The sequence below is a fragment of the Erpetoichthys calabaricus genome, chromosome 1 (assembly GCF_900747795.2).
Source record: "Erpetoichthys calabaricus chromosome 1, fErpCal1.3, whole genome shotgun sequence".
NCBI lineage: Eukaryota > Metazoa > Chordata > Cladistia > Polypteriformes > Polypteridae > Erpetoichthys > Erpetoichthys calabaricus.
This window is the reverse complement of record NC_041394.2, coordinates 263090796-263114492: the sequence shown is the minus strand read 5'-3', so window position 1 is coordinate 263114492 and position 23697 is coordinate 263090796. Positions and strand designations below refer to the sequence as shown.

The following is a 23697-nucleotide window of genomic DNA, read 5'->3' as shown; positions in this document are numbered from 1 at the left end:
GCAGCAAAAATCAATAATGGATAATAAAATTATAACAAACCCAATTCTTTGCTAATACCATGTACTTGTTGCCCTGGATAGTTTTTACTTGCAATCGAAGATTAACATTTAATATGAAATATTTGGTAGTTGATGAACTGCTTTTGTTTATATACAGTGTATTCACAACGTATTCGGACCCCTTCAATTTTATATTGCACCTTTGTGTTGATATCTTTTAAAATCATTATTTAACCTCATCAAGCAACACTTAATATCCCAGAATGACAAAATGAAAACAAGATTTTAATTCATTTTTTGCAAATTTATTACAAATAAAATGCTGAAATATCACTTTGACATAAGTGCTCAGAGCCTTTACTCGCTACTCTGTTGATGCAGTTTTGGCACCAGTTATAGCCTGGGGTCTTCTCGAGTATCATGCGAAAAGCTTTGCACAACTGAATTTGGAGAATTCCTACAGATCCTCTCGAGTTGTGTCAGGTTAGAAGGAGAACATTGGTGGACAGCTTTTTTTTCAGGTCTCTCCAGAAGTGCCTGATTGGACTCAAGTCCAGGCTTGTACATGCTTTTAGCATGTGTTATCTTCATTACCCTGTTCACCTATCTTAGCAAGCACTTTCTACCTGATTGCTCAGTTTGGCCATAAGGCCATCTCGCTCAGTTTGGCCATAAGGCCATCTCGCTCAGTTTGGCCATAAGGCCATCTCTAGGTAGAGCCCTAGTTTTTCCAGACTTATTTCATTTAAGAATTATAGAGGTCACTGTGCTCTTGGGAGCCTTCAATGCTGCCAGCATTTTTTTTTTTATCTTCTTCATATCTCTGCCTCGCCATAATCCTGTCTCTAAGCACTAGAGAGGATTCTTTTGACCTCATTGCTCTGTTTTTTCTCTGATATACATTGTCAGCTGTGGTGCCTTTTATAGCCAGGTGTGTGCCTTTCCTTATCATGCCCAATCAATTGAAATTACCATAAGTGGACACCAAACAAGGTGTTGAAACATTTCAACAATAAATAATAAAATGGGATGAACCTGAGCCAAATCTAAAGTGTCAAGGCTAAGGGTCTGAATGCATGTGTCAATGTGATGTTTCAAGTTTTTTTATTTAAAAAATTTGCAAAAATGTCTAAAATCCTGTTTTAATTGGTCATTCTGGAATATTGAGTGTTGCTTGAGGAGGAAAAAAATGTAATTTTTTTAGCATAAGGCTAAATAATATATAATATAACAAAATGTGAAGGGGGTCTCAGACTTTCTGAATAAACTGTGTATGCACATGACATTCAAATAAAATATTAGTTAATGTTTGATTTCTTTTACAATAAGTTTAAAAAAATTACGTGAAACATTAAGATTTAATAATGTAGTCTTAAACTGTCTAACTTTTAGTGTAAACAAAAGTGGAATTTGTTCAGTTATTCCATTGGATCAGATTCAAGTAGCATATCCCTACTTTTTTAAATCTTTATCTGGGCATCTCTTTTGGGTTATTCCTTATAAATAATAGTAATAGTAAATTTTATTTATAGAGTTCCTTTCCCACACTCAAGATGCTTTACAGAGTCCCAGAAAGAAAGAGCAGGAGTATGTTACATTGGATACAAATGTTTCCTGAATAGAACACTAAAACAAATACTGGATACACAAAGCAGTATAATAAAAGGCTGTAAACTAGAGCAAAATGCTAAATTAAATACTAAAAGAAAAGCCTAGCAGATTCCTTATTTGTTTCTTACAGCTTTATTTTTTGTGAATGACATGGCTTTCATAATGACTCAATAGTCATACACAAAAATGTGTCTCTAAGTTACTTGGGTAATACCATAATATGGAATTAGTACGAAAGCAGAAATGCATGGTTGCTATTATTCTGTTTTTGGAGCTTTAGCTACAGAGATTTATAAACAAATAATGATAGTTGATATGTTTATTTTTATAAATTCAGATAAATATTAAGTGCTATCTATACTCTTAGAAATATACTAGTTTGTGAGTGTCAAAGCTCAGAGTTTACTAATGTCAGTCATTTTTGCCAACATTTCAGGCATACAAATCCTATTGTAGAAAATGGACAGACGCATCCTTGTCAAAAAGTTATTCAGGAGGTACCTTTATTTTTTCCTCAAAGTTTATTTAGAAACAAACCTCTTTTTTTCTATTTTTTATTATTATAAATATTTGCATGATGGATCTGATAACCATATTAAGTCAGTGTATTTGTGAACTTCTCTGCATATGATTTTTAATTTATATGTTGCCTTATAGAAATTTAACATTACTATTTACAAACATTTGAAATGTGTCTTGGTTTTCTTTATCGGTTTTGTTTACTTTTTAAAGTATCTTTTGATACTGGTTGCTCTTAAAAATACAACAATGAAGTTCTTATCAGCAACCCCTTGGTCCTAAATGTGTCAGCCTAATTACTGAGCGTTGCAGAAATGCAGGAAGGTAATATATGCAGGCTTTATCTACACTACAGACAATATGCTGAGACATCATAAAAGGCACTTATGTGTTAGGATATACTGTATAAAAAGTCTAGACTGTTTCCTAGTCACTTGCAGTATATCTCTCATACACATCTGTTTTTGTGAGAGACTTATGCAAATAATATAAAGCAATATCATTTTTGATTATCTGTAATTTTTAGACATACTTAGCACTTTATGACTTTGCTGTTGTCTTTTTTTACCTGTATCTTTTGAAATGATTAGTAAAACACACACACACAAGCATACCTGTTGATTGATTGTTGGAGATATCAGTTTTGCTATAAATTAAAATGATTTTTTTCTAATTAGATCTGGCCCATTTTATCAGAAACCCTAAATAAACATCAGGCTGATAACAGAATTGTAGAAAGGTGCTGTAGATGTCTTCGTTTTGCAGTGCGGTGTGTGGGCAAGGGTTCAGCTGCCCTTCTTCAACCACTAGTTACTCAGGTAAGCAAATTTTGTGAGAATTGAGTTTTCTGAAGATATATTAAGGTTGTTTTTCTTTTGCCATGTGTTTTTCCCCTCAATTTCTTTTTAGAGGTATCTTTTATAGTATAATCACACTGTACAAGTTGTATAATAAAAAGTATCATTTTTTTCCTTTCTGTGACTTTGCTACCTGTTCCAAGTTAAGTTAGATTTGCCATTTGCCACTAAAACATATTAAGGTGTTTTTTAATATATAAGGGACCCTGTTTAAAAATTGTAAAATAAACTTTCTGTAGCAAGTGGGAAACATGGATTGCCTTTAATACGTGGTAAGCAGCTGCTTGGACTATGGCAAAGTTCAAATGATGCTGGTACATTTCAGTATAGTCATGATAAAGCATGTTGTTCTTGATATTGCAATTGCCATTGGTAATTTGAATAATTTTGAAAGCAGATATACAAAGGCGAAACATTTTTTTTTTTAGAGCCAGTGCTGATTTCATGTTACTGAATTGGCCAATTCTGATACCAGTTTTGATCTTTCTTTCTTTCTTTCAAAAATAATTTATACTAAAAGCTCTTAGATAACCATACATAAGCTCATACATAACATAGCTCATACATTTATCCATAAAACAAATGGCATAAAATAATTCTCACAATTACAAGCTGTCATCTTGTTTAATTTGTAATGTACTTACCTGAAAAAAAACTTAATTTAAAAAAAGTACTTTTCACCGTTTGTCTAACAAAAAATATTTATTCTCACACATTGATTCAATGAATTGGTATTGCCAGTTAAGCCTGATGCAGTGTAAATATATATGCACTTACAGGTTTTAATCATTAATTGCACTACAGCTTTTTTGCTGTTAAAATAGACATTTATTTATTACGCAGTGTACTGGAGAGACATTCCTTATTCTTGAGGTGTGATTATGTAGTACTTGTTTCTTACCGAAACTTATTTGTTTGTGTGTGTCATACAGTATAATAAATACTGCACAAAACCTTTCAAAAATCTACAAATCTATCAAATATCCATAAGATATTTATCAAGAAGATACAAGCCTTAACAAGTTTACAAGTAAAACTGACAAATTTTGCTTTTAAGCAAACAAGCCTATTGCTAAATAAGTAGAAATTTAAAATTCTTCATTCTCTTTCCTTAATGTGAGTTGCTGTACTTAACACAAGCTCACTCACCGTCCAAATTCATACAAGCAATGTTCATTTTAAATAAAGGACAAAATAAAAAGGTCTGGATTCATTAAAGTCGCTTTACTTGCCTTTTGTCTAATTGCACAGGACGATTCCTATTTCTTTCTTTATTACTCCACTTTCTTTAATTTAAAAGTTAATATTCTAATCTTCTCTCTGATAAAGTCTGTCTACTCGCAGTTTACAGAGAAGAAAAAAAAGATGAGCTATGGCTCAACTGCTATATTACCTAATGTAAAAGAGCACTACTACTAAATTATTGTAAAGCTTACAAAAGAAGATGTTGAGAAAAATCTGTTTAATTATCAGCCAATTTACTGATTAACAAACGAGTCTTTAATGCTGAAAATTGAATGGTTTAGATCGGCAGCCAATCGGTCAGATTATCATTATAAGGTACATTTACTAGAAAAGTTGGGTCAGAAAATGTATGGGATGTAATAAAATGTGACATGGAAATTCTTTAATTTCATTATCTTTTTATAGACGAAATTAGTGTTGCTTGCTTCAGTTGTTTAACAGAACAATTTCAGGTGTCACTGTAGTCAGATAAAAAAAAAAAGCTTTAGCAGTGTTGCTTTCAACAGCATATATCTCAAATAAACAAATAAGAACAACATAACAGAACAGTATGATTCAAAAGAAAACAAAGAGAGCAACACAGTTTGAGAGCTCTTGCCACATTTTGGAAAACTTGTGTACAGATTGTCTTAAAAAGAATTGATTTCTCTTTCCCAATGGTTATGGAAAGTGGATTGGAATTTTTTCCAGCAAAATAAGTCTACATGCTAGTAGTGTGATATAGGATATTATAACCAATTTTTCATTACAAACTTTAATCCCATCTGGTAGTAAACCATACATTACCATTAATGCAATGGCAGAGACTTTATATCCAATGCTATCTAGAAAAAAATAGATTTTGGCCTAAAATGATATTGCTGTGGGGCCTTTCCAAAACATATGGCCTACAGGTGTTGGAGTTGGATAATAACACTCACAAAGTTGGATCTTGCCTTTGGTATATTTTAGACAATTTTAAACCAGCTATATGTGGTTAATAAAAGATTTTTTTTTGTATTCTGTGAATTCCTTTTCTGAAAATGTAATAGAAAGATCCCTTACAATCATTAAAGGGTGAATTCCTTGAAATATTTTTATATATTGTAGCGTTGCTGTATGAATCTTTTTTTGGAAGATTCATCCAGCAAGTATTGCCTTATTGGTGAGAGGTACGGAAAATTGGGTGGGATGCTTCTAACACTCTGTCTGATTTGTTTATAGGAAAAAAAATGAAACTGGAAGATTAAATTTGGAGTGAAATTATACAAATGATGCAAATTCAGTCAACTTAGAGATCTCTGTGTGCCCCAATCTTAAGTGTTTTCCACAAGACAAATATTGAATAGGCATTAATGCATAGGGGAAACTGATAAAGAGCTTCTATACCTTTAAAATATGTCCTGGATGTCCACTAAAAACATCCAAATTTTTAGTAATTGGTGGATGCCTAGATTGCTTGTAAACTGAAAATAATTAGTGTTGACCAGAGCACCTAGCAGAGCATACAAAGAATGTTTAGAACATGATTTTTTTCCCCATTGTAAACTAAGCTAGTGGAGTTTTTTCTTTTTGTCAATTTCCAGCTTTTTATTGTATAAATATTTGCAGCTCAATAGTAAAACTGAAAGTGACACAGCACCTTCTGCTTTAGATCACTGACAGAATCTTTTTTTAATTACAGGTAAATTATGTTACACTTGAGTTTAAGTTTTTAAAGACATATTTGTTAATGGTACTGTATATCGGAATGCTCCGGAATAGATTTATCACCTTCGGAAGAATATTTATTTAACTATATTAGTTCTCCCATCTAACGTAAGGTAGAGCTTAAACCATCTATTTGCATTTAGTTTGATTTTTTTCCATTGCATTTTTAAAATTGTGTTTAAAAAGATTTTATTATTTACTTGTTATGGATATCCCCAAATATTTATAATTTTTTGATATTATCAACAAATAGTTATCTGACCTTGCCTGATATGCCAAAGCATTCACTGGAAAAAGCATGTTTTTATTCAAATTCATTTTTAATCTAGAGATCTTATGAAATTCACCTAGTAAGTTTAGAGAAAAGCCAAGCAAAATGACACCTTTTATTGGCTAACTAGAAAGATTACAATATGCAAGCTTTCGAGGCAACTCAGGCCCCTTCTTCAGGCAAGGTAATCTTGCCTGAAGAAGGGGCCTGAGTTGCCTCGAAAGCTTGCATATTGTAATCTTTCTAGTTAGCCAATAAAAGGTGTCATTTTGCTTGGCTTTTCTCTACATTCATAATGGCTAACACGGTACAACACCCTAGTACTACCTAGTAAGTTTAAAATCAATATTAGAAGAGATTGTGAATATGATATATAAAGTATATTATTAGCTCGAAGAGAGATTTTCTATTCAAGCCTTTCTTTAACACTAGAATTACCAGAGTCTATGAAAAAACTCGCACCTCTCTGCCAGTGTCCTTTGTCCTCTAAATGTGCTGATAAAAACAAGCTGCAAGCAGCCGGCTATTACATCCCCCCACCGTCTTAGAATGTGCACAAGCATCTCCCAGCTCATGCCTTGATTGATTATCTGGGAGTGAAGTGGAGTTTTAGAGTGGAAATAATAGCTCGTTATTTGGAACACACACATTTCATGTGTGTTCCGTTTCTACAGTAATCTGTGTAAACACATTATTAAAACAGAAACTTTTTCATATTTTAGTAATAAATGTTATAAAATATAGGCATAAACTATAGAATGTGTGAAGCATCATGAAGTCCAAACATCAAATAAACACTTTCACAAAAGGTTCAAGAACAATACAACAGCTTCCGTGGCGTAGCGGTAAGATTTGCTGTCTCAGAGCGCAGCAGGCTTACTGTCCATCAGAGACCTGAGTTCAATTCCCCGTTGAGAAGAAAGTATTCCTTTTTTTCTTTTTTTTTTTTCTTTTTAACCTCAAACAGACATAAAATTTATAAATTGGTATGCACTGTCAGTTAATGAGATTGTTATATTTTCATGTGGGATGCTCCTTTTAAAATATTTTTTAACAATTGAGACTGCAATTAACATGAACAAGTGTCCTTATAACTGTTATTTTTAAGATCCATAGCACACAGACAGACAGAGCACTGCGTAATAAAGAGACAGACAGGCAGAAAAGTCACTAGATATATAAATAAACAGGGAAAGCACATATACTGAAAAAAAAAAAAAAAGATCAACATGTGCGTTGATCCTGCTGCACTGAATAAGCTCACGCGCTCTAACATTTCACCCACCCCCCCCGATCTGACTCTAAGTAACAGCGCAAGTATAGACGCAAACCAAATGTATGTGTGTACTGTATAATATTAACAAAAAGAGCGGCTTACTACTGAAAACAGCAAATATAGGAGTGAGTGGGGATCGAACCGGGGACTCTTGATCACACTTGGTTTGCGTCTGTACTTGCGCTGTTTCTTACAGTCAGATCCATGGGGGGGATGTTAGAGCGCATGAGCTTATTCAGTGATGCAGGATCAACGCACATGTCGATCTTTTTTTTCTTTCAATAATAGTGCCAGCATAAATCCACACCCGATCTGGCGCTGTTCGTTTTCAAATAATATTGCATTAGTGCGATGATGTTTTCACATATATTGTCTCTCTCTTTCTTAAGGTTGTAATAAGAACCACAGCATAGAGAGAAGAGTGTACATTGTAACAGCGTTAACATTTGAATCTGATGAATGCATATTGCGTTGAACTTACTGCTCTGTACTATTCTATCCTCTGCATGTCCTGGAGTACAAAAGAAACAGCATACAGCAACATGTGGGGACTGGCAAGATCAGGGAAAAAAAAACACGCAGTCACTGATTACAAACCGCAAGATGTTATGCAAATGAATATGAATAATGTTGCATCCGTGCCACAAAGTTTTCCGAAATGTACTATACAGGTCATAAAACGAATAATTCCAAATATCATATATACCTACGTCTGTGTTTTTTTTTTTTTTTTTGTTTTTTTTTGACATCATACACCATAAGGTGCACACTAATTCAGCATGAGCAGGAACACTCAATAAAACTGAATAAAAAAAAAATCAAGTGACGGTGAGATACAAAGAAGGCAGATTCGCCAGCGTTTGTGTGTCAGCTTTAATCCCTCCAGATGAGAGAATGTCCAGTTCCATTGTCTCAAAACACCACTCACATCTACAGTTATTCCATTTCAAATGAAAAATAACAGTGTCAGATCCCTTTGGGGGGGCGGTAGTATGTATCGTGATCGTGATTTACAGAGAATAAAAGTTTAAAAAAAAAAAAACAGTAACTTTTACAAGTCCTATAAATGCACACTGTGTGTTACAGACGCAAACCAAATGTATGTGTGTACTGTATAATATTAACAAAAGGAGAAGCTCACTACTGAAAACGGCAAATATAGGAGTGAGTGGGGATTGAACCGGGGACTCTTGATTACAAGTCAGCAAATCTTACCGCTATGCCACTGAAGCTGTTGTCTACTCCTTGAATCTTTTGTGAAAGTCTTTACTTGATCTTTGGACTTCAGGCATCATACATTATATAGTTTATGCCTACATTTTGTCATTTACTACTAAATTATGAAAAACTTTTGTTTTAAAAATGTGTTTACACAGATTAGTGTAGAAACGGAACACACATGAAATGCGTGTGTTCCAAATAGCGATCTATTATTTCCGCTCTAAAACTCCAGCACTTCAGTCACTCCCAGATAATCAAACAAGGCATGAGCTGGGAAAACTTAGTGAACGTTCTGCGGCGGTGGGGGATGGAATAGCCGGCTGCTTGCTGCTCGTCTTAATCGGCACATTTAGAAGACAAAAGAGAGGTGAGAACGGTTTTAAGGTGGGCCGAATCTACGTGTTTTTTCGTAGACTCTGGTAATTCTAGTGTTAATGGCCCCTTTCATCTCTGATTGCTTCCAGAGATGACTAGCTAATGGTTCAATGGCAATCATGAAAAGCATTGATGATAGAGGACAACTTTGTCTGCTTCTGCTTTCTAATTCTTTGTAATCCAAATTCATATTATTAATGCAGACTGAGGCTTATTTACTAGCAAAAATAATTTCTTCTATGCATATACAGTGTATTGAGGTCAAACCAAATTTGTGCTGCACAGTAAATAAATAAATAACCCCATTCTACACTATGAAAGGCTTTTCTGCATCTGAGGGCAGTACAACTCTGGAGTGTCACATTCTTTGGTCAGTATATTACAATAACCAAGCACCAAAGGTTGGAAACATTACATAACTTTCATGTAGTGTAATTTTAATATGAAAAATTCTCTAAAATCTCTTTTTTTTTTTTTCTTCAGATGGTGAATGTGTATCAGATATACCCACACTCATGTTTCTTATATTTGGGGAGCATCCTCGTGGATGAGTATGGCATGGAAGAAGGCTGTCGGCAAGGGCTGCTAGACATGTTACAGGTACTGGATATTATTGAGTATAAACGAACATTCAATGTATATTCAGAACTCTTGGGGTTTTATTGCTGTCTTTTACAAAGTTGTTGAAGAAGAAATACACACGCCAGAAACAATAATTGAAACTTTAATATCTATTATTAGAAGTATGTATTGTTATAGCAAATTTGAGCATGAAAATGTAAAGTTTTAAATTTATTGGGTCATAAATATGTTCCTGTATCCGGAAAATGAAACTAGCAGAGAGATCATTGGCATGCTGTTTTCACAAAAAAAACCTTTAACAGGGAAAACCTGTGAAATGCTTTTTGGTTCTCTGTGTTCATGACTGTTGCAAGATATCTAATCATTGGGTGGTTTGGGGTACATACTATAATGTTCCAAATTCCCATTCTCCTTTTTTCTCTCTCTCTGTCTATCTATCTATCTGTCTGTTTGTTGTATACTACAGTTTTATATTTTTGTGTGGATCTTAATTGTAGTTGAGGTTAGATTTTGTGTTTAATCTAGGGTCAGACTTTTGTTTCTGTGGATGTAGTCAAACAGAGAACCCACAGTACTACTTGCACTTTTGCTTGTAGAACCACCTCTTCTCTGAACAACTTGAAAATAACGTCCTATCCTTCTGCTTTCCACCTGGTTATCAACAGCTTCACTGACCCTATCAACAGTCAAATAATTTTATTTTCTTACACTACTTGCTTTTATCCAGTTTATCAACTAGTTGTAACTATGTGGCTACCTACAATGTGTTATTGTCTTTTATTAATTATTTAGAATTTCTAATTAGTCAGATGTATTTTTAAGGGTGTTCATTTTTTGTATGCTGCCATGGGAAAAGGCATCTGATAAGTAAATAATACTTATTGATTGTCATATACAGAGTTGGGTTAGTTACGCAAAGAAAGTAATCCATTAAAAATTAAAAATACTTCTGTCATATTGTAGCATTATGTTCTCATTATTTAATCGAAAGTGTAATCACATTTCTAATTGTTACTTTTATGATACTCTCTAAACTCATGTAAATATGTACAATTTGGAAAGTATAACTCTCACATATCATTTCAGTATTTTAATAAAGGGGAAATGACCATAGTAGTGAATGTGAGTTTGCCAGTTAAAGAAGTTAACAATATTACTTACATTAATTATGTGTCATTTTAAATATGGCCAGTAGAGGCCGTTAGTTCTCAAAAAGAACTCTTAATAAAAGTAAATAACAATTAAAAATAAATATGACTTAACTACTCAAACACTTGCAAACATTGATTCTGCAAGCAGTAGGTAAAATTATTGCTAGTGTAAAGGCTCATAGTCAAGTACTCTATTGGTTGGAGCCAGCTACCTGGAATATTTATTTTTGGAAAGCAATCAGTAGGATTATGTCCCTCTGCCTCTAGCATCTTGGTGCTCTTTACACTATCAAAAAGGCACATGATGATCAAATTGAAAACAAAAATTAATTTTTTTAATTATCATCTCACAAGTAAAATTTCAGTTACCTTACTTATTATATTTGACCAAAAAATGTGTTGGGATACTGTGCTGCATTTTACAACAGATGGTGAAACTTTGATTAGAGACTTTTTTGCCTCTATAAATGTAAATTCTTATCTGTTCATCACGAGAAGCAAACACATTAACGTAGCTAGCATATGTATAATTCAAACCTCCGCTCACTACAGTCAGTCTTGAAACTAGAACAAAAATTCTCTCCATTAATCATATTATTTCAATGCATTGTAAAACTGAAAAGTTTCCATCTTTCAAAGGAAATCGTGAAATCTTTATTTCTTAATAAAGGCAACTCTGTCCTGAATACAGTCTTGAAGTAAAATGAACTATTATGTAATATCAACAAAATAACGCACGTTTCTGATATAGATTTGGCAGCATAATAAAATGTAATATATTCTGTGCCTGCATGAAAAAAATGTGTATGTATAGTGCAGATCAGGTAGCCAACCCTGGCTCCTTGATCGCTGTGGAGATAAGAATGCCTGTGTGTCTTGATCTTCACATCATTTACATATTATTTGTTTAAAAAATGTAAGCAAGTAACAGTTTGAGTTGACATTAAATGAAGTGTGAGTACAAGATTTTAAATTGTAATGTGTAACCCTAATTCATTACTACTAGGAAATGTAATTACATTACCGTAGTGTCTTTCTTAGTACCACATTATCCCCACCTCTGCTTACAGTACAACAATTCGCACATTCAGTTGTTTCACTTATATTAACATTTAAAGATTCACAGCTACCTAAGCTTATATAAAATAAGAGTTTCACACTGACATTCAATTTTCTAGCTTCTTGTGACATCTACAGAAGTATAGTTGACTGTAGCAAAAATGTATTAATGGCTGTGAGTAATGAGGTGATCAATCAAGAATGAGGTCACCTGGGTTTTTGCACACTTCTCCACTTTCCCATTAGTTAGTCCAGTTTTATGACTGAAGGGCATCTAATATTATTCTCAACACCATGATTAAAGTTAGCCTTTATGTATACCCGAACAGTTGCGGCCTACCTTGACTTAACTGGTTGTGAAAGAGTTGGTAAAAGCACTATATAAATGTAATGAATTATTATTATTATTATAAATGGAAACGTCCTCAGAACTTTGGCAAGCTGTTTGTTTTCGAAAACAGTTGTTCCTTCTCATCGATAGAAATTTTCAAATTTTTTTTTTTGCCTATAAAAGCTATTAACCCCAAAGTGCAATTAGGCCATTTATTTTAGTAAAGTGGAAATACATGGTTTATAATAAGGAGGCTTGAAAAAATCCCTCATTCTTTCATTTCAGCATCCATTGTAATGCAGCTTTGCTTGAAGACTGAAAGGTCAAAGCTGAATTGAAATTTTTAGTATTGTAATACATATTTACATGTATATGAAATTTGGATTTGAATGTTGACAGGCCTCATACAAATTGTTATTATTAAGAACTATATTTTTCTGTTTATTTTTTATTTATAGGCTTTATGTATGCCCACCTTTCAGTTGCTTGAGCAACCTTATGGTCTCAGAAATCATCCTGATACAGTAGATGACCTTTTCCGATTAGCAACAAGGTAAGATAAAATAAGCAAAGCAAGGGAAGAAAAGACAATACTGTTCCTTTAATTCAAGAGTTCAAATATGTATTTGTTTTGATTCTTAAAACACAAAATTTTAAAAAGTTCTTTATGTCCCTCTCTCCTTCAGGTTTATACAGCGAAGTCCTGTTACTCTACTAAGAAGTCAAATTATAATTCATATTATCCAGTGTGCCATTGCTTCCACTACTCTCGATCATCGAGATGCCAACTGTAGCGTCATGAAATTCATGAGAGATCTTATCCATACAGGCATTTCTAATGATGTGAGTACCCAAATATCTGTTAAGCAGTGCCAGCAGTATAACAGATTGCTGCTATAGGTTAAGTATAGTGAACAATGCTCTCTTATAATACTTTTTTTTTTTTGTGTATGTTTAATATTAATTTGCTATTGCTCATGTAAATTAGGCCTGTGTATGGATGATCTGCCTCGTGGATCTTGAACTGAAAATGAAATGTTCAAAAATTATATATTCAAAACCTTTTATATTCTTAAAAAGCACACACCAGTGTATGGTGTTGCAGTGGTTCTGTTTGTTTAGTTTGGAAAGAATTTGCAACTCACTAATTTGGTTATTCCTAAGATATTAGAACATTAAATAAAGACGTGCTTCTTATGTAGAAGTGATATGACTATTTTCAGAGCATTTGTTTTAAAGTAAAACATCACTCAGTAGGTACTAAACTAAGAAAAGCAAATGACATCTCTATAGGTGAAATAGTTATAATATGCACAATTCTGAAGTAAAAACAAAGACCTTGAGTTTTCTACACTTAGAAATTTGTAAACCAAGAGTTCTTACATCTGAGGAAGTGCTAAAATGAGAGGAAGGGCAATGGAACTTAAACGCATACCACACTCACCGAGCACACAGACACCACAAGCCAGTATGAGCCTGTTTGTCACCACCTGTTGAGGTTCACATTTTGTTAAGGTTTGTGGTAAATCTGAGTAAAAGGTATGTTTAAAAGTTTTTTTTTTATTTTTTATGTAGCAATACGTTTCATATAATATTTATCTCAAATCAGTGAATTAATACCTTTTATTCAAGATGTTTCAAATTGCACATATAAGTGTATAACATTTTACAGTGTATATATCATTATATTTAAGAAGTAAAACATTAAAAAATATAACCCAGTCAAATAAAAATAAATACAGTAGTATTTTCAAAGACAATCAATGAAACTAAACACTTAAACCCATGGTAAATTTTTTCAAATTATGACGAAACACATTTCATACTAGAGTTGAGGTTTATATGCGTTTTTTGTTTCAGCATGAAGATGATTATGAGGTACGCAAGGAGTTAATTCATCATGTAATGTCTCAGAATGGGCAGCAGATGGTTAACCAACTTCTTCAGACATGTTGCTTCTGCCTGCCCCCATACACGTTGCCTGATGTAGCTGAAGTCCTCTGGGAGATCATGTTGTTTGATAGGCCGGTAAGTAAAAGACCACAGCATTAAGTTTATTGTCCTTTTGATCTTTTTTCCCCTATTACCTATCATAAAGCACCAGATATAGGCAGGTTAGAGTTGAAGAATAGTTAAGAAGAGGGCTTATCTGAAGCCTGGATGTAATTTTTTAAAGGGATAAGCAAAAAACGAAACATCCACAAGAGGGCAGAAGATTATGGAAAAGTGTTTGTGAGTTTTTATTTAGGGTGTAGTGTATAAAGTGGTGCATAACATTTGATAATTACAGTTCACATCTCAGTTTCTTCTGTTTAAATTATGTGGTATTGCACATTTAGAAGCTTATGACCAAACATTTTAAAATCTGATTCTAATGAATGTCACTGAAGTATATACATATTGAGGGACCATGTTTAAATGCACAACTTTCTTTGGATACACTAGCATAATTGTGCTTTTAGGAGTTCTCAGCTATTTAAAAACTGCATGTTGCCAGTCATCAAAAATCAAAAAAACAGAGTCCCCTCTAAATGTTCAAGGTTGAGTTGTGACCTATGAGAAGTTTCCAGCATGCCCACCCTAAGCAGTTTGGTGGAGACTTTTGAGAAAAGTTCAGTTCATTCACCTGTGAAGTTTCATACACATTGCAGAAACCTACAACCTCTGCTTGTTGGCAAATATGGACTTCCTACAGCAATGTCATAGGCAGGCTGCTTTAGTGACTGAAGATAGGCATTATTCCAAATAAATTTAGGTTTTCCTTTTAGCGACAGAGTTCAAAGTTTACTTAGAAACTGTTACACCAGACTATACCCTTTTTATGAAAATATTTTTGTTTATCCATTGATTTTCCCACTTTATTTGTTACCAAATTGTATGGTGCCAACAGCTTTTCTGGCAGCTCACCATGAACAGGATGCCAGTGTACCACAGGGTATACTCTGGCCAGGACTATAGATTTTTAGAACAAACACTCGTTAACATGGTAAACTGTTCACATACCTGAACTTGAACCCAGAATACTGTAGTTGTGAGACAGCAGTGCAGACACTGTGCTAGGCTTATTTGTTTTCATTCATGGCTGACCAAGTACGATTTGTAACTAATGGTGTTTATCTGCGAAGGAATTTTATGAGAGTAAAACATAAGTCATATTTTAAGCACTTAGATGGTTTTCAATGTGTCCTTAATATGTACAGAGTGCATTATGAAATTGATATAATCTTTATTAAAAAAAAAAAAAAGTGAAGTGTACTTTTGGAATAGAAAGTGAATTTTCTGCCTGTATTTCAGCTTTCCTTCAACATCCTTAAACATATGAGTATGACACGAACTGGATATTCTAAGCTGGTACACTTTGAGTGTGTGCCTAAGTGAGCCCTCTAGTGGACTGTTATACCATCCTGCCATGAGTCCCATTTTGCACCCAATAGTGATCAGTACTCTGTGTCACCATGAATTAAAGTAAGCCTGTTTTCAATTTATTCTTTTTTTTTTTCTTTCTGGAAAGACATTTTGCCGTTGGCTAGAAAACTCATTAAAGGGACTCCCCAAAGAGACGTCTGGAGGAGCAGTGACAGTGACACACAAGCAACTTACAGACTTTCACAAACAAGTAACCAGGTAAAGACAAGCAGCTGTGACCTTTGCTTTACATATTTGTAAAAAGTTTTTCATCCATCACTTCAGCATCCTTTGACAAGGATGTGCTCTGTTTTCTAAAACATAGTGATAGTGTCTCAAGATCATTTTTGTGTTGCATTTAATTGTACTTCTAGGTGTTATGAGTATTTTTTTTTTTTTTATAGCTACGCAGCTGAAGTTCCTTTTTGTTCGCTGATTGTATAGAAGGCAAGACAAATTAATATTCCAAGAAAAATAGGGTTATTAAACTGAAAGAAATCTTCACTTGTTTAGTTTTTGAACTTTAATAAAGCCCAGAGATGTTTTTAGTCTTTTTGTCACATTTACAAATTTGTAAATTATGAAAAATACAGGAACATCAGTCTTCCCAACCTGGTTTTAGATTTTGATCTTGACGTTATTGTCTGTCAGAATCTGAATAAGTGTATGAAGTCAATGTCATTGACGTTATCCGCTTGGTTAACTATATTTGTAAAAGGAAGAGATTAATGTGTCAGAGGTGGTAGGGGCTGAGGAAGTGAAGCTTTGCAGTGTTTCACATCTGTTTTTATTTATAGTAAAATGCAGAAACTTAGTGTGATGTGTCATATTCAGGAAGCTGCTGTCTGCATTTTGCATTTTCATGTATCATGTGCTATCATCTAGGGTTGTACCAGGAAAAATGATTGTGCAAGGGGGGAAAAAAAAATTGTAACGTTTAGTTTGAATTCATACCTTCTGACTCACACTGTTCCCTGACTATTATGCATGGGCCTGCAGGGGCTTGATATTTGTCGGTGTAGTTTTTAAAAGTTCGCCTTTATACAGGCATGAATACCTGGGCAGGTTTGAACAGGAGCTGAGGTGTGTGCTATTGTAGGCGGCCTCCGCCCCTACCAAATAAACTAGTTGAACTGCACTTTTCATAAATAGCCCTCCATCCCGAGGGCAGTTACTAATTCCTTCTTTATTTAATCTAAAGCCTACTGTTAGAGAACTGATTTTAGTATTTTATTTATTGGCGGGCCACTGTAGAACACAGAGTGCTTAATGGAGTAATGTTTATTTAAATCTATCAGGAAATTAAATCCTTCTGTGGGGTATTTTTTTTTAATTATCCTAAATGCAAGTTTAAAAATCCTTTCATTACTGAACTTCACCAGTTCTTGGGCTCTTCCTGTTTTGTGGCAGGAGTCAACCCTGCACAGGGTACCTGCTACTTACAGGACAAATATAAACAGGGCGCGCTCATTTGTACACAGCCAAGCTACAATCAACAAATAGCCTAATGCGTGTGTATCCAGGAACATTTAAATGTCTTAAATTCCTCTATTTGTTTTGCTGTGTAGTTTTTCAGTTACAAAAATGTCAGTTTAGCTTATATGAAAGCTGTCAAACACAGTGCAACAATTCAGAGGATAATTTGCATCTGTATATTCATTGCGCAGTAGCATACTTAGTTACTGTAAAGTAAATTGTCTTTGACCAAGAAGTAGTTAAATAACGTTTGTTCATTTTGTTTGCCTTCTGGTACATTCTGATGAGTAGTTAGAACCACCTCTCCATAAACTGTATAATTAAGTTGTTCTATGCATTCTACCTTGTTAATGGCTTTTTGATGATGTTTTTGTGATTCTAATTAAAGTGGTTAGAATGTAATGTGTAAAGTTGCATAAGAAGCTTAGACTCTACCGACTAAATCCTGGTTCTGAGACTTGTTTATGACACAACTCAATATCTCCAGCACAGAAGAACTTTTTTTTTTATATCTGAGCTAGACATTAAGCCCCGTTACAATAACAGGCGCTAGAATAGTAGTGCATAAACATTAGTAGGAACAGTCTATATTAAATGGCAAAGGACCGTCTGTTTTCTGTTACAGTAATACTGGCTTGTATGTGGCTGTAATATGCGTCACTGTATTGTGTGCCTTTAATTTTTTCTCACAGTAATACATCTCTCTAGCAAGTATTTTAATCTGTGCTGGCGTGCAGCTGATTATTGTATGTATGGCGTCTCCCCAGCAATGGATTTTATGTGCGCGAAAATAAATCTACTTTTAAAAGTCATCCTATTGTAATATCATGAAAATTCGTATGTTTAGGAAAACACTTTACACTTTACCAGGCCAACTTTGTTAATCGCAAATCTGACATCCTCAGAGTGAACAACAAACACTAATCCCACCTCTTTGGGGAAGCTGGTCTCCACGTCTCAATACCCGATTGGATTTTTCGTGCGTCATGTTTTAGGTCTTACCTCATTTACCGAAATCCGAATGGATCGGCCGCGCGATATTTTATAGGTCCCGCCCTCTCTGTCTTTTGTGACACATCAGGCGGCCTTTGAAGCATCACACCGTGTCCCGCGCATGCGCACTTCACCAGAAAACACACACACACGAGCACATGGACGCACACAGGGATTTTATTAAAGAGGATTAGGACAACTCAGAATTTAAGATTCTTTATCTGGATTGCAATTCAAAACTGCTGAACAATTTGCATTATTTCTGAGGCTCACTTACTGATATTTTGCAACCCTTTGCCTAGAAGGAGACAGGTTTTCATTTTTGACATATGGCATGTGGATGGATATAGTCCCATATTGTAATGTTTGCAGTCCTTGTGGTTTCACATATGTATGGCCAGTTTGAATTTAAGCAAAAATCTTAGGACAGGTACTTGGCCTGTCATAGCCTGGATCTGCCAGCTGGACTCAATCTTCTTCTATCTAATGTAACCATTTGGGTTTTTTATATATATATATATATATATATATATATATATATATATATATATATATATATATATATATATATACATACATACAGTATGTCACTTCATTTAAAAATCACTTATGTCTAACTTATGGGTTTTTTTTTTTTTTTTTAGATATCAAAAAAACACTGTGTTTTATGTATTAAAGAAGACAATCTTTTAAATATATAGTATATTTTGCTTTATTTTTCATTTGCCTGTGATGGACTGATGACCTGCACTGATGGTCCAGCTCTGACTGCAAACTTCATTTGGACCGAGCAGGTTTCAGAATGACCTTACAAAATAAACTCATGATTAGACAAGTTCAAATTTTATTTTTAATCTTTGTTATAACATTTTTTTTCTTTTCACCTAGTGCTGAAGAATGCAAACAGGTATGCTGGTCTCTAAGAGACTTTACAAGACTGTTCCGATAGCTGGGTTTGCACAATCTGCCTAAAAGAAACGGGTAAGTTTACGAAGTGTCATACACTGGAACAGCTCCCTAAATATGAATGTGCTCCAGCTGCTGTAATGTTTAGAAAAATGTGCAAAATTACCACCCTGTCTATCACAGTGTGTACATCTTTTGCCTGTGTGTGTGTGTGTGTGTGTGTGTGTGTGTGTATATGTATATATATATATATATATATATATATATATATATATATATATACACACACACATACACATACACACACTGCCCCGGATGCTGATTGGATTGATTTCACTGTTAAGGGTTTGGCTACTTTTACTGCCAGATGCCCTTCTTGACACTAGCCCTGTCTTATTTATCCCAGCTGCTTGGGACTGGCACCAAGTTTATCTGGTTTCACCCCCAGTGGCTAGATTTAATACATTTTATAAGTGTGAGCGCATGTGTATATATATATATATATACTAATGTTCCAAAACATTACAATAAATTGCCTTATGTGCTGTTGCTCCTCAGTGTGCTGCCAAAACAGCTCCAACCTGCCAAGGCATGGAGTCTGCAAGACCTCCAAAAGTACCAGGTCTTTGGCAGTAGATCCTCCAACTCCTGTAAGTTGCGTCATGGAGCTGCTGTGGACTGGGCTTGTTCCAAAACATACGACAGATGCTTCATTGGATTGAGATTTGGGGAATTCAGAGGCCAGGGCTACACCTTAAACTCTTCATCATGTTATTCATACCATTTCCAAACAATTTGTGATGTGTGACAGGACACATTATCATGCTAGTAGAAATCCCTTCCATCCAGGAATATTTTTGCCATGAGGTGTATACCTGATTTGCAGCATGTTTAGGTAGATCGTATGCACCATATTAATGTCCTTATGAGTTTTCATATCCAAGGCTTTTCAGCAAAACATTTTTCAAGGCAACATGCTCCCTTCATGAGCTTGTCATCTTCCCACTAATGCATCCTGGTAAAATCTCATCTGAAGGTAAACAATGCACACATACCTGGTCATGCAGAAATCATTGATCCAAGGGACAGTTCTAATATTCATTTGCTCACTGTATATGTTTTCGATGGTTGATGATTCATTGGACAAGGTAACCTTCTTCCATTGAACCAAGGGACAGTTTTGATGCTAGCATGCCCATTGTGGGTGCCTTTTATTGTGGACAAGGGTTAGAATGGGCTCTCTGAAAGACCTGTGGCTACACAGTCCCATATGCAGAAGGGTTTGATGCATTCAGTGTCATGATGGCACATTAGTCCTGTAACCATCATTAAAATTATCAGTGATTTATGGCACATTAGCTGCTCTTCCGGTTCACACCATATGTGATAGCCTTCGTTGACCTTGAGCATCAATGAGTCTAGGCCGCCCAACACCCTGTAAATGATTTATGTTTTTTCTCTCCTCTGACAACTGTCAGTACGTACTCACCATGACTAACTGTGAGCACCCAACAATCTTTGCTATTTTGGAAATGTTCTGACCATAACAATCTTGCCTTTTATAAAGTCACTAAGGTCTTTACGCTTCACGAGTACCTAATGTCAGCTTACTATCTAATATGTCCCTGACCTTCACAGTTGTTGTTGTTGTTATGAAATATTCAAACGTCATTTACTTCCTATGGGAGTGGTTGCATTTAGACTCATCAGTGCATGGATTAAAGGAGTATTCAGGCCATGTCACTTTCTGCACTTATTGTGTGGTAGATTTAATTTTAAATGGACACATTTGACATTTTTGTTCATCAGTGACAAAGTAAAAAAATGATTTTGTAAATTTGTTAAAAATCAAAAATTTTCAATCGTTATCATACAACCAAGTATTCAGCCCCTTTGCTGTGGCACTCTGAATTGTGGTGGGATGTATCCTGTTTGTTTTACTTATTCTTCAGCTGCGCCTCAAATGTGATCAGAGTCCAACTTTGGCAAACTGAATTGGCAGGATGTAGTTTAGAAAGGCAGACACGTGTGTTTATATAAGGTCCCAAAATTCAGAATGCATGTCAGGACCAAAACCAAGCCACGAAGTCCAAAGAAAACTGTAGAAAAAAAAAAAAAGAAATTTAGAGCTTTTGATACTGCAATTCGTAGAGTACTGTAATGTCATGCATAAATAGTGTCGCGTCCTACGTACACATACACTGAGTTCAGAAAGTATTCAGATCCCTTCACTTTCTTAACACTTTGGGTTGCAGTTTTAATGTTAAATTTCCAATTTTTTTTCCAATTAATCTACACTCAATAACCCATGTTTTTGAAAAGTTTGCAGATTTATTAAAAACTAGCAAAATACCCGCGCTTCGCAGCGGAGAAGTAGTGTGCTAAAGAGGTTATGAAAAAGTAAAGGAAACATTTTAAAAATAACGTAACATGATTGTCAATGTAATTGTGTTGTCATTGTTATAAGTGTTGCTGTCATATATATATACATATACATATACACATACACATATACACATGATTACGTGGGAGGCGTGATGACGTGACACTCAACTCCTCCTCCCACGGCCATCGAGCTGCCGTCCATTACAGTATATTGTGAAAAAAGAGGTTCCAGTTATGACCGTTACGCTTTGAATTTCAAAATGAAACCTGCCTAACTTTTGTAAGTAAGCTGTAAGGAATGAGCGTGCCAAATTTCAGCCTTCCACCTACACGGGAAGTTGGAGAATTAGTGATGAGTGAGTCAGTCAGTCAGTGAGTGAGTGAATCAGTCAGTGAGGGCTTTGCCTTTTATTATTATAGATCAAAAACTCAAATCTCTCATTCATTTAAGTATTCAGACCATTTGTTGTAACACTTCATATTGTGGTGAGGGGCATCCTGTCTGCTTTGATTACCCTTGAGATGTATCTAGAACTCAATTGGAGACCACCTCTGGCAAACTGAATTGACTGGACGTAGTTTAGAAAGGCAGACACTTGTTCATGTAAACTCACACAATTCACACTGCATGTCAGGACAAAAATCAAGCCATGAAGTCTGAGAGCCTCTCTGTAGACTTGAGCAATCGAATTGTGGTGAGTGAGGCATACAACAGGACAAGGGTATAAAATCTTTTCTAAAGCTTTTGAGTATTCCCAGGAGCACAGCAGCCTCAAGAATAGTGAAAAGGAAGGCATTTGGAATGACCAGGATGCCTAGATTTGGCTGTCTGGGCAAACACGGTAACTGGGGAAGAAGGGCCTAAGTCAAGGACTTGACCAAGAACCAAATGGTCACTCTAACAGAGCTTCATAAGTCCTTTGCTCATATAATAGAACCTTTTCAAAGGATGACCATCTCAGCAGCACTCCATCAATGAGGCATTGATAGAAGAGTGGCTAGACGGAAGCCACTCTTGAGTAAAAGACATATGACAGTCCACTTGGAGTTTGCCATACTGCATATAAAGGACTCTTGAGAGCACGAGGAAAGATTCTCTGGTCCGATGAGACAAAAACTGAACTCTTTGGACAGAACTCCAATTACTCATCACCAGTCTAATCCCTGTGGTGAAGCTTGGTGGTGGCAGCATCATGCAATGCTGTACTTCTTCGATGAAAGGGCAGGGAGACTGGTCAGAACTGAGGAAGGATGAATGCAGTCAAAATACAGTTAGGTTCTTGAAAAAAAACCTACTCCAGAGTGCATGTAGACTTAGACTGGGTCAACGGTTCGCCTTTCAACTCAACAGTGACCAAAGGCAAACAACCAAGACAGTTCTGGAGCGTCTTCAGCACAAGTCTCTTGACTGTCCTTGAATGACCCGGCCGAAACCCAGATTTAAACCCCAAAGAACATCTGTGGAGAGAATTCAAGATGTTGGTTAATAGACACTTCCCACCCAATCTAATGGAGCTTGAGAGGATCTGCCAGAAGAATAGGATAAATATCCTAAATCCAGATGTGCAAAGTTAATAGAAACCTGCCCAAGAAGACTCAAGGCTTTAATTGCTGCAAAAGGGGCTTCTACAAAGTACTGAACTAAGGATTTGAATGCTTATACGAGTAAGAGATTTCAGGTTTTGATTTTTATTAAATTTGCAACCCTTTCTGAAAAAATAGTGTCACTTTGTCATTATGGGTTATTGAGTGTAGATTGATGGGCAAAATGGCACATTTATCCATTTTAATGAAATCTACAATTAAATAAAGTGTGTGGAAATTGAAGGGGCCTAATTACTTTCTCCACTGTATTTGTGTATACATGTACATATGTTTGTGATCAAAATTTACAAACAAGATAAAATAGAATTTCTTTTCAGTTCAGATTTTAGATTTATTTTCATTTATTATGCAACAAGTACAATGTTATTCTTATTAGTATTTTCCCTTTTGGTCAAATAAAGGTGTGGACAGCAATAAAAAAAATGTGGGGTACTACACAATACCCACAAGTGCACAATCGGACACATAATATAAAACCAAAGATGGTATACAATAGTGAGCAAGAAATGGGAAGTTCAGCAGTCATGTTTTGATGGCACCCCTGTGCTTCCTTCATTGTGGTCTCTGTGTGGCATGTCCAAGGCATTCATTGGAAATATGTAACCTGAGGAACCTGAAGCAGTTGGCCATCTCCCCAGTGCTCCCTTGGTTTTTCTGGGTAAGACTCTGCCTGGAGGTTCCTCTTTCTGGTGACGCTTGGGGACAGATGGCTGCTAGCAAGATTTGCCAAAACAGACCTG

The 23697-nt window shown here is 35.2% G+C and overlaps 1 protein-coding gene across 2 annotated transcripts in view; it reads left to right on the top strand.

Annotated features, from left to right (window-relative positions):
- Window positions 1-23697, top strand: part of tnpo3 (transportin 3) — a 162151-nt gene that overhangs the window by 132445 nt on the left and 6009 nt on the right. For both annotated transcript variants that reach the window (XM_028814714.2, XM_028814708.2), the window contains exons 15-22: window positions 2048-2108; window positions 2808-2948; window positions 9548-9664; window positions 12646-12740; window positions 12874-13030; window positions 14048-14215; window positions 15699-15811; window positions 18950-19042. In XM_028814714.2, coding sequence (XP_028670547.1) covers window positions 2048-2108; window positions 2808-2948; window positions 9548-9664; window positions 12646-12740; window positions 12874-13030; window positions 14048-14215; window positions 15699-15811; window positions 18950-19010 — 913 coding nt within the window. In that variant the 3' untranslated portion in view covers window positions 19011-19042. The remainder of the gene's footprint in view (window positions 1-2047; window positions 2109-2807; window positions 2949-9547; window positions 9665-12645; window positions 12741-12873; window positions 13031-14047; window positions 14216-15698; window positions 15812-18949; window positions 19043-23697) is intronic.